The sequence below is a fragment of the Anarrhichthys ocellatus genome, unplaced genomic scaffold (genome assembly GCF_004355925.1).
Source record: "Anarrhichthys ocellatus isolate YVR2014 unplaced genomic scaffold, GSC_Weel_1.0 scaffold419, whole genome shotgun sequence".
NCBI classification, from domain to species: Eukaryota; Metazoa; Chordata; class Actinopteri; order Perciformes; family Anarhichadidae; genus Anarrhichthys; species Anarrhichthys ocellatus.
Window position 1 is genome coordinate 30,930 of NW_022280393.1, and position 10,955 is coordinate 41,884.

The 10,955-nt window shown below is 41.1% G+C and overlaps 1 protein-coding gene across 1 annotated transcript; it reads left to right on the top strand.

Annotated features, from left to right (window-relative positions):
- Positions 1-4,366: 4,366 nt before the first annotated feature.
- LOC116401397 (somatostatin-2-like) lies at positions 4,367-7,273 on the top strand. The gene is made up of 4 exons (XM_031879761.1): positions 4,367-4,415; positions 4,509-4,693; positions 6,077-6,294; positions 7,143-7,273. Exons 2-3 carry the CDS (start codon positions 4,511-4,513, stop codon positions 6,281-6,283), a joined length of 390 nt encoding a protein of 129 aa, XP_031735621.1. The 5' UTR covers positions 4,367-4,415; positions 4,509-4,510; the 3' UTR covers positions 6,284-6,294; positions 7,143-7,273.
- The last annotated feature ends 3,682 nt before the right edge of the window (positions 7,274-10,955 follow it).

Here is a 10,955-nt window from a genome sequence, read left to right on the forward strand (position 1 = left end):
GATGCTTATTATACATATTACAAACAAAACACTTTAAAAACTCTAAAATAATAATTTAAATGAATCATTTCTTTTTTGCTTTTTTTGGTATTTTGGTCAGACACATATGCAACGCTGATTACCGTAATATGTGTTGTATTTGTTATAAATGTACGTTGGTACATAGAGGGTGATAAGCTGTACATGGAGGGACTTAGGACCCAGGGGAATGTAGGTGAAGGAAACAGGAAGAGACGGAAGAGACGCCACACAAACAGCTGTTCACCGCTCGCTGCCGTTCTTGTGTTAAAAATATCCGCTTAATAATAATAAAAAAACTGCGTTAACGTGCAATAATATAATTGTCGGCGTTAATTAATTAATGCGTTAACACGATAATAACATGTTAACTTTCCCAGCACTAATACATATTTGAAGATGTGAAGATGTTTAAACAGCTAAAACCTATTTAATGTGGCTTTTGATTTTTTTTGTTGACTTAATATGAAAATATAGATAATAACAATAATAACAATATTATAATAATAAAATCATGTTCATTGAAAACTGGAGGAAAACACGATAAAGTTGAAGGATTACGTGTTTTCCTCATTTTCACTATTCTCGATGCTCTTTGCCTTTCTTTTGAGGCATCGATTGTCTTTTTAGGGTCTACTTTTAAAGTATATTTGCTCGTGTTTAAATGTGTCGTATTTTTATTTATTTATTGTAAAGCACTTCGGGCTGCTCTCCTTCACCCAGGAGACCATTGTTCTCTTAACTTCTGTCGTTATTTCAATCAAAACCACCGTCTTCTCCTTAAAGTTTATTTTCAGACGTGTTTCTGGCTTCCATAGGAAAGTATCAGATATATCAAATGTTGTTTGCAGACACGTTGATCACTTTTAGCTAAATCTCTTCTGTAAAAAAAAAGCTCAATAAATAATTATGAAAAAGTGTAAAAGTGTATTATTTAATTTTCAGCATTCTGACTGAGACTGAATTAAGTAGAAATCTTCCAAATGTAAAGTTGCTACTTAAAAAATAGCCCTCTTTATGTCAACAGACAGTTTCCTTGTTCAGCTGCAGTGAGAATAAGATTATACATCTAAATAATAATAATAATTACAATCATAACCATAGTTTATTGTAGCGCACAACAAAATGTTTTTTTATAAATAAGAACAACAAGACACACCAGAGAGTCCAGAGAATGAGTTCAATCAGATTCATCTGTGAGCTGTAGTAATATAATATGTATGAATATTTACATAAAACATAATGGAAAACATCATTTAAATACAGTTTTCCTGTAACAGCTCAGTTTGGTCCTGATGAGACGTTTAAATTAAATCATTTACATGTCGGTGACTTCACTCAGTGACTCAGAGTGGAAACAAAAACAATGAACGCATCACGGGGGGAGCGATGTCATCACTCTCCCATCATGCCCCTGTGTGTGTGTGCGTGCGCGTGTGTGTGTGCGCGCGCGCGTGCGTGTGTGTGTGTTCATACCGGTGGCTCCTCAGCAACCGCTGCTTGCGGTTAACGTGTTTCCACAGCAACCAGCTGCTGCTAATGTTCGTTTATTAGCATTCTGAGAAAGTGATGAAGACAAAGGAGGAGGCGGATTTATTTTAGCAGCAGACGACTGATGTTTGGAGGACGGACGCATGGATAGACGGACGGATGGACTGATGGATGGATATAGTATGTATATAGATAGATCTATAATAGTTAAGTGGAGGCAACAAAACTAATTCAAGTAATTTCTACGTTTAGGAAAAGAACGTAACGCAAGTTACGTGACAAATAAATGAATGTTGACTTCTTGTTTGGCTGAAAGATGTTTGTTGTACTCAATCACCTGTGTGTTCTTTAGCGGTCTATTTAATTAACACTTCCTCGTGGTGACGTGGTCGTGACGGTTCAGCGTCCTGAAAGATAATTACAGTTTGTAGTAAGAGACCTCAATCATTATTACATCCCGTCTAGTTCTACGTTCTAACAGTAAATCATTAAACCAAATTCTTTTGTTCAGGTTCATTTTTCAAATACGTATCAACAAGCATCATGTGCACTTCACATAAACAACAAACACCACTATATGTTAACCATGTTCACCACATCAATATAAAAACATCACCAAAGAGCTCCGTATATCGCTCAGATTACTGATGAACAGAAACAGGTCTCATCCAGCATTCTGACCTAAACCTATGAGCCAAAACTAAAACACACTCAGTCTAACAACTGGAGGCAGGATTGAACCCAAAAGAACAAAGCAACACGCAAACTCAAGTTCAGGGAGAAGTGGTTTACTTCAAAGGTGAGATTAAGAGTCAAGCAAAGGGTCAAACCAGGTAAACAGTCTGAGTAGCGAACAAAATGTAAAAGACAGTCAAAAGGAACCGGCAGGAGTAACAGACTTAACGTGTGAATACACAGAGGTACTAATGAGGGAACGGGCTGCAGGTGAGTCCAGGTGAAACTCAGGTGAAGGTAACGATCAGTAATCAGAGGCTGGAGGGACGACAGGAACCAAACAAGGCGTGTCACACAGGACGGAGAGGAGGTAGATGGATCCTCCAGCAGACCGTCGTTTGTTCTTCATGTGAAACGAGAAATCAACGTTGATTAATTTGTCACGTAACTTGCTTGAAAATGCAAATTTTCTTTCAGTTCTCACTGAGATTTTTGTTATCAAAACTGAATGTCCTCCTCACGTGACACATGAAAATAAAGGTAGACGACTTCACTAAACTCTACAACTTGACACAGATTTTGAAATTAAAAGTCCCAAATTCAGTTCAGAACAGCCAAAGATGCATAAATGTCACAAAGAGGACAGTAACGGTACTTCATATTCATCACAACTCAAACCAACATTATTTAATAAAACCTAACTAAGTAGTTTTGTTGTCTAAACCTAACTAGGTAGTTTAGTTGTCTAAACCTAAGTAGTTTAGTTGTCTGAACCTAAGTAGTTTTGTTTTCTAAACCTAACTAAGTAGTTTAGTTGTCTAAACCTAACTAAGTAGTTTAGTTGTCTAAACCTAAGTAGTTTAGTTGTCTAAACCTAACTAAGTAGTTTAGTTGTCTAAACCTAAGTAGTTTAGTTGTCTAAACCTAACTAGGTAGTTTAGTTGTCTAAACCTAAGTAGTTTAGTCATCTAAACCTAACTAAGTAGTTTTGTTGTCTCAACCTAAATAAGTAGTTTTGTTGTTTCAACCTAACTAGGTAGTTTTGTTGTCTAAATCTAACTACGTAGTTTCCTGTGAAGACAGAAGTTTTGAAAAGACTGTATTAATATAATGAGCAGAAACTGACACGTGTTGCTGAACTTTAGTAGGAAAACACCTAAAAAAATGTGTAACTTTTCTTAGGATGACATAAGAACTGTTTGTTTGAGGATACGTTGACATGAAACATGAATCAAACATTAAGCAGCTCTCTTCTTTCCTCTACTCAAACTTAAACACTTCACCTACATGGGAACCTCACTGTGGCCTGAGACATTCAGGACCAATCACAGCTGTTCATCTGATAATAATAAAGTCTTTGTGTCATCGTCCTAAACAAACAAGATGGCCGCTGCTGATGGAGAACTTTGTGTTGAAGCTTCTGTCAGTATTGAACCAACTCAACAGTATATTTGATGTCTGGCCTTCAGTTGAGTTGAGCTCTCTGGGCCACCGTACAAAACCCTGGATATCTATTAATTATCTATTAGATTTAAGATTTTTATACAAGAGTGAACAAAAGGAACAAATCAATGTGTTTTATTCTTCATTAAGATGAATGTTGTATATTTGTTATATGATTTGATCTCGGAGCAGCAGAATTAGATGTTCTACTTCAGGAACTTTGCCTCGAAGTATTTCTGTTATGAGTCTTTTCTAAGTGTTCCATTCAGCCATGTGAGCTCATCAGAAACTCACAGGAAGTGTTTCTGTGTTTGTTCTCACTAAACGTGGAGTGGGCGACTCTCTGCTGCTGCGTCTCTGTTTAATGGAGATATCAGCGAGCGCTAATGAAGTCTGCTAATCCTCCCAACGCTCCGTTAATTCAGCCGGACATTCTGCCGTCGTGTTTGCTGAAGACGAGGCGGCTGCAGAGCTGCTGATAGTTTGATGCTTTTATTGTTACGACTCCATTTAAAGTCAATAAGCACTAATGGACGTGTGTTTAACTGGAATGTCGGCGTTCCTTCATCACCCCGCAGCGCCGCTAGCTGCCAATCAAAACACAGCGCGCCATGTGACCTAAGGGAGGAGGAGCATCCGGCTTCAAAAAGAGCAGCACCCAGAGGACCAGGACCAGAACCAGCACCAGAGACCAGATCCAGATCCAGAGACCAGAGACCAGATCCAGAGACCAGATCCAGAGACCAGAGACCAGATCCAGCAGACAGAAGAAACTAGACCAGCCGACAGTAGGAACCTTCTGTTCTTCTCTTTCTTTGTCGTTCTACTTCTTCGTTCCTTGGTGTAAATGTTCTTCTTCTCCTCACGATTATTTTTGGCAGGTATGCAGTACGTTTGTTGTCCCGCCGTCTTGGTCCTCCTGGCACTGGTCCTGTGCGGCCCGGGTGTTTCCTCACAGCCCGACAGAGATCAGGACCAGGAGCAGTACCGGAACCGGGACCTGGACCTGGAGCTGCATCCCAATAGGCTGCTGCAGCGAGCTCGCAGCGCCGGCCTCCTGTCACAGGTGAGAGAGCCGACAGCCAATCAGAACGCTGTATTTCCACTGAGAAACATGATTATTTTGGTCTGACTCTTTTAAAGTTCCTTCACTTTGTTTTGGTGTTGCAGAACCTCAAAATGTAATTCAGGTGTAAAGTGAGACTCTGTCACTGAATCGTGTGTTAGTTACTTGTGACCATTACAGGATAAATGCTAACAGCTAACAACATTAGCATCAGTGAAAACTAAGTAAACTAACTGACATTCAACATGTCTTTTAAGTGATGAAGACAAACTTGTTGGTTTGGTATTAAAGCTTCATCATCTTTCGTATATGAAAAACAAACAGAAAGAACATTAAAATGTTACACAATCTGTAAACAGAGCTACTTCCTGTCCAGGAACACACCTACCAAAATAAAAGACAATATTCCTACTATGCTGTTTACAGAGCTTGTGAAAATGAATATCCACGTTTAAGTGTGAACTCAGCCTCCCTCCTTCATTCCTTCAAACAGCTTCTCTAAAACATATTTGTTCATATAAACCTGTTGATGTCCAAGTCCTTCATGATGTTTCTCCTTCTGTTCTTCTGACATCATCTCTACTGCAGCTCTACTAACTGCTGACTAGTTGCTTTGTGTTCAACACACAGAGAGAGACTCTGGTAGTGAATAAGCTGTATACGCATGTACACCATATTGTCATTTAATGTAAAGGACCCAGAATGGAGCCCTGAGGAACTCCATGAGAGGATAAGTTGAATTCTGCGAGACGCCTCATTCATTAACATCCACAAACATCAACTCTTCAGTCAGATATTATAATAATAATAATAATAACTTTATCTATAGAGCACCTTTAAAAACAGAGTTTACAAAGTAAAAGAAAGGCAATAATAATAACAACAGAAAGATCAGTGACACATTCGATATACAATAAAAATAAACTAATGAATGAAATTTAAGAAAAAATGAATACAAATTGTTAATTAATTTTGTTAAATCAACAAATAAAGATGAAACAGAAATAAAACATAAAAACAGTCCCCCAACAGTCTGAGATGCACCACATTTAATAAACACATTAAAAACATCCAGAGTCAAGGCTGTGCTGAACATCATGACTATAAGATGAGTCAGGCTGCTGTGCGACCAACATCTGGCTTGAATCCACATTGTTTTTCTACATTTTTATTCTTGTTTTCACTTTGTTCTTCATATTTCTTCAGATTGAAGTCACAGAGTCTCTGACATTCTCTCCGCTCATTAAGCTGTTAATGTTCATCACTTTTCATGTTGAAGCTTGAAGACAGAAGATCATGTGAAGCAATGGAGGGCTCGGGCAGGACTCAGACTAGCAGTTGTTCTACACTGTAAACAAGTTCAAAGTTGTCCGTGTTTTGCAGGACTGGAGTAAACGTGCGGTGGAGGACCTGTTGGCTCAGATGTCTCTGCCGGAGGCCGACGCCCAGCGGGAGGCTGAGGTCGTTTCTATGGCAACAGGTGGAAGGATGAACCTGGAGCGGTCCGTCGACCCCCCCAACAACCTGTCCCCCCGCGAACGCAAAGCGGGCTGCAAGAACTTCTACTGGAAGGGCTTCACGTCCTGTTAGGCCCCGCACAGGTATCTGACTACCTCTTTAACCAATCAGTTTCGTTTGACCCCCAGCAGCTGTCCAGATCATGTTTCTCCACCGAAGAAATAACAGTAAACTGAGATCTGTAGTATCAACAGCTGGACTAGAGATGATCATACACACATTCATCTCTTCATGCATCGACTACTGTAACACACCTTTCTCATCACTCAGTCAGTCTGCTCCTGCAGGTCATCCAAAACGCTGCCGGCGGATTACTCACCAGGACAAATCAACGGTCTCACATCACCCCCGTACTCAGATCTCTCCACTGGCTCCCTGTAGCTTTTAGGATCCACTTTAAACTCCTCACCCTCTCTCACAGAGCACTACACGGTCAGACTACATATGTAGCTGAACTACTTCAGCCTTATTCACCCGCGCTCTCAGGTCAAACATGTTAAATGATCTGTCGGTCCCACGCACTCCCCTTCAGACCTGAGCTGACCGAGCCTTTGAGGCAGCAGCACCACGGCGGTGGAAGGCTCTGCCTGCACCTCTACACTTTGCTGATTCTGTGAATTCTTTCCAGAAGCTGAAGACTCACCTGTTCAGACTCATGTCCTCGGCCTTTAAGCCATGTTTTAATTGTGTTCTTTCTGTTTCTTGTGTGGTGTTTAATGTTGGCCCTTATATGGTCACTTGGTGTTATTTATGCTTGTAAGTCTGCTCCTGTTTAGCACTTTGTGACTAATGTCTGTGAAAAGCGCTTTATAAATACATTTCACTGACTTACTTTAAGCCCCGCCCAGATACCTGGCCCCCTCTTTAAGCCCCGCCCAGGTAACTTGCATTCTGTGTCTCACCTGTCCTTGTTGTTTTGTTTCCATGGCAGCTGCCGCGTGGCGACCAATCCCAGATCACCTGACCTTCACCTGAGCGACTGGACGGACCAATCAGCAGCTCTCTAGCTACAGTACTCCTGAATAATTCATGTATTATCAATTAAAAAGATAAATCAGTTAAGTTTGTGGCTCCGCCTCCCGTCTGTCCAGAGTTTGACATAAAAAATATTAAAAACAAACAGAAGTGACATCATGACGAGAATCGTAAACACGTGTAATGCTGAAACAATCAATCAATGAACGATGAAGGGTTGGAATTGATCCAGAATTTTAGTACATTTTTAATTCAATATCTAACATTTTCTGCGGTTTCCAACATACTTAAGTAGACATCAGCAGAGAAGAACAGACAAAAAGCATCATATAAATAACAATAAATCTATAAATGTATTCATTTCGTCTCATATAAATCACAAAGTCAAACATCTACAACAACCTGCCGATGTTCACGTGTCCACAGCCTCCTCTCCTCACGTCTAACAGACTCCAGATCAGAGGGTGAGAGTGGAACCAGCAGCAGGTTCACTGTTTGAACAGAGAGGTCGAGTCTAATTAACCTGTAATGGAGATCAGAGAGAGAGAGAGCAAATGTTGACTCAACTCATTACACACTGCTGTGTGTGTGTGTGTGTGTGTGTGTGTGTGTGTGTGTCAGTAATATTTAACCAGAACTAAAAGCACATTACTGAGACCTGTCGTTAAGAATATGAACCTTTTCTTCTCTCATGTAAACTGAACACTAACCCCGCCCACTGCTAACATCCAAGCCACGGGATTGGTTGCTGCTGACACTCCCGTGTTGATTGACAGGTCAGGTCAACGCAGACGACATAAACACAGAGCAGCTGTATTCTGTAAATTATTAAATATATAGGTTCACTAAGAACTCGTATTTCAACTTCTGGACTTACGATACGATACTGAGAGGCGTTTATATGATTCTGTCTTTTATTGAGGAGGCAGAATATTAGGTGATGATGTAATGATCGGTTATTAATAGACAGATACTTAAAATTGATTGAAAGTGTTTTCATGAGGAAACCTTTATGTTCTGCTGCTGTTTTTAACAGCTGCTGTCAATCAAGAGACAACCTCCGGTTCTTTAAGTGAAGTCAGAGCTTCATGTGTTAAAGCTGCATTCTCTCTAGTGTCCACCAGGGGGCGACTCCTCTGGTTGTATAGAAGTCTATGAGAAAATGACTCTACTTCTCTCTTGATTTATTACCTCAGTAAACATTGTAAACATGAGTTTATGGTCTCAATCTCTAGTTTCAAGTCTTCTTCAATACAGCATGATGTTCATTTAGTACATTATGGTCCATTTAGAGTCAAACAGACCATAAAGCAGGGGATGCTTTAGGGCGGGGCTACACGGTGATTGACAGGTCTGTACAGGTGAACCTGTTCCTTTGTGTTGTGGAAGAGACAGCAGGTGTTCTTTTAAAACGACCTCATTTAATGTCTACTTTGTGTATTTATGTTTGTTTTAAAACTAAAACACAGATTAACAATGAATAATATGTTTTTAATAAAACAGCTGAGTTCTTGCAGCTCCAACTGGAATAAATGGAAACAGATTAAACTGTTATCAGGTGGAACAGAGAGAGTGTGTGTGTGTGTGAGTGTGAGTGTGTGTGTGTGTGTGGGGGGGGGGGGGGGGGTGTGATATCTCTATCTGTCAGCTGGCTTCAGTCTCTTTGTTTCTTGCAAAATTAACTTTCTGTCTGCAGATGTAAGTCTGAATCCTGCTGAGGATTATTAATATTATCTTTATTATCACTATCAGCAGACAGACAGGTGATGTCTGTCTGTAATGAGCGTGTCCGTATGCGTGAAACGCTCCTTTAATGGTTTAAAGGTCACGTCACAGTGGGGACCCCCCACTGTGAACCGACCAATCAAGCGGACCGGTGGAGATGAATGTGTCCGTGAGTCAATGAGCAGAGACACACACACACACACACACACACACATGTCCACATGATTAGCAGGTCACCATGTGACCCCCGCTGAAGCCCAGCGGGATTCTGGGAGAAATATTTAGACTGAAAGGCAGAGAGAAAATGTCCTCCTTACAGGAAGTTAAAGAGAAAGGAGGCAAGGAGAGAGGACACAAGGAGCAGAGACTAGTGGGGAGGAAACAAGGAGAGGAGAGAGGAAACACGGAGTGGAGACAAGCTGAGAGTACATCGTTTGAAAGGTTTAACTCGGACCAACAGGGTGAACCAATCAGCTGCTTTCTGACCGTCTCCGTGGTAACCGCGTCCGACAGGTGTGAAACACTTCCTGTCATCTGCTGTTAGTCACCTGACGGGTGAAGTCCCGCCTCCTCGCTGTCGGTCCTGACGGGTCACGAAGCCTCCGAGGCTGCCATGGTTACAGGACTTTATTTCTGTAATTAAACGTTGATTGTTTCTAGAATTCACCTCCTGAATGTTTCTGTATTTCTGAGCTTTGTCCAATGAATTGTGGGAAACAAAATGTCTTATACCACACACACATGATGAGGAGACGATAAGGAGACGATGAGGAACGACGAGGAGACGACGAGGAGACTCACAGACAGCAGATTTCTGTCCAACGTGCCGGTGTTTCAGCTGAACTTGTGACCGTGTTATCTGGTGACTTTAAGCCGAATGCGTCCGTTGGTGACTCGTAGCCTGACTTGATTCATAAACACAGACGATGTTTATTTCAGTTTGATGAAGTAGATTTAAAGGCTTCCTGATGTCTCGACTAAAAGCAACCACAATGCATTGGGCTGAGAGACACCAGGTAACACGATCACATGTCAAAGAGAAACACCGACTACATTGAGAGGAAGAGGAAGAGCTGCTGCCACTCAGAACAACAACAGCTGTTTTATTTGTATTAGTCGGCTTCAATGACTGATGATGCTCACTGGATGATCCAACGGAGAAGGGAGCCTTCTGATTGGCCACAAACCACTCACCTGTACACTCACCTGTGAGAGAGACCAGGACTCAGACTGATGATGACATCACACAGATGCAGTCAGACAGACGGTGACTCGTGCGTCTCGTCTGTAACATGTCACCAGAACCAACCAATCACAGAGCACCTCTCTGACCTCTGTCATCATCAGCGGAGGAGCCGTGTGATTGGTCAATCACAGGACGTGCTGAGAGTTTGTTTCTGCAGGAATATATTCCAGTAATAAAGAAGTGTGTGTGTTGATGCTCTCAGCATGGAGGTGTGATTAGTGTTCACACTGGAACAGCAGGAAACACTTTCTCAGCTGCCACTGAAGCTTCATCACTGAGACTCCCACAGATTGAACTTATTACCGAACATTATGAGCTCAACAGGGAGTTCATACGAGCTCACATAAAGACGTTATCCTCGGTGGAACACAGTCCGTACAAATTAAACTTTGTTCTCTTTTAAGTTCACGGAATTATTACTCTGATGAATATTGATTGGTTGATATTCACACGGTCGACTGTCTCCAGGCAGATTTCCTCTCAGACTGTGCTAACTACAACTAAAGTGTTAGTTGTTACGTTGTTGCGGTTTAAATAAACCCAACCTTGATGTTTTTGTGTTAATTCACTACGTTAATCAGGTGTTGGAGCGTCATAGTTTAATTCACTGGGCTGATCCAAGCGTCAGGATGTGACGAGTTCAGATGAGAACATGTTGTCTAGAACCTATCTAGAATAAAATTATGATTACTAGAAATTAACTGTGACTAGAATCAGACCATCTAGAACAAAACTCTACCATCTAGTACCAAACTCTACCATCAAGAACAAAACTCTACCATCTAGTACCAAACTCTA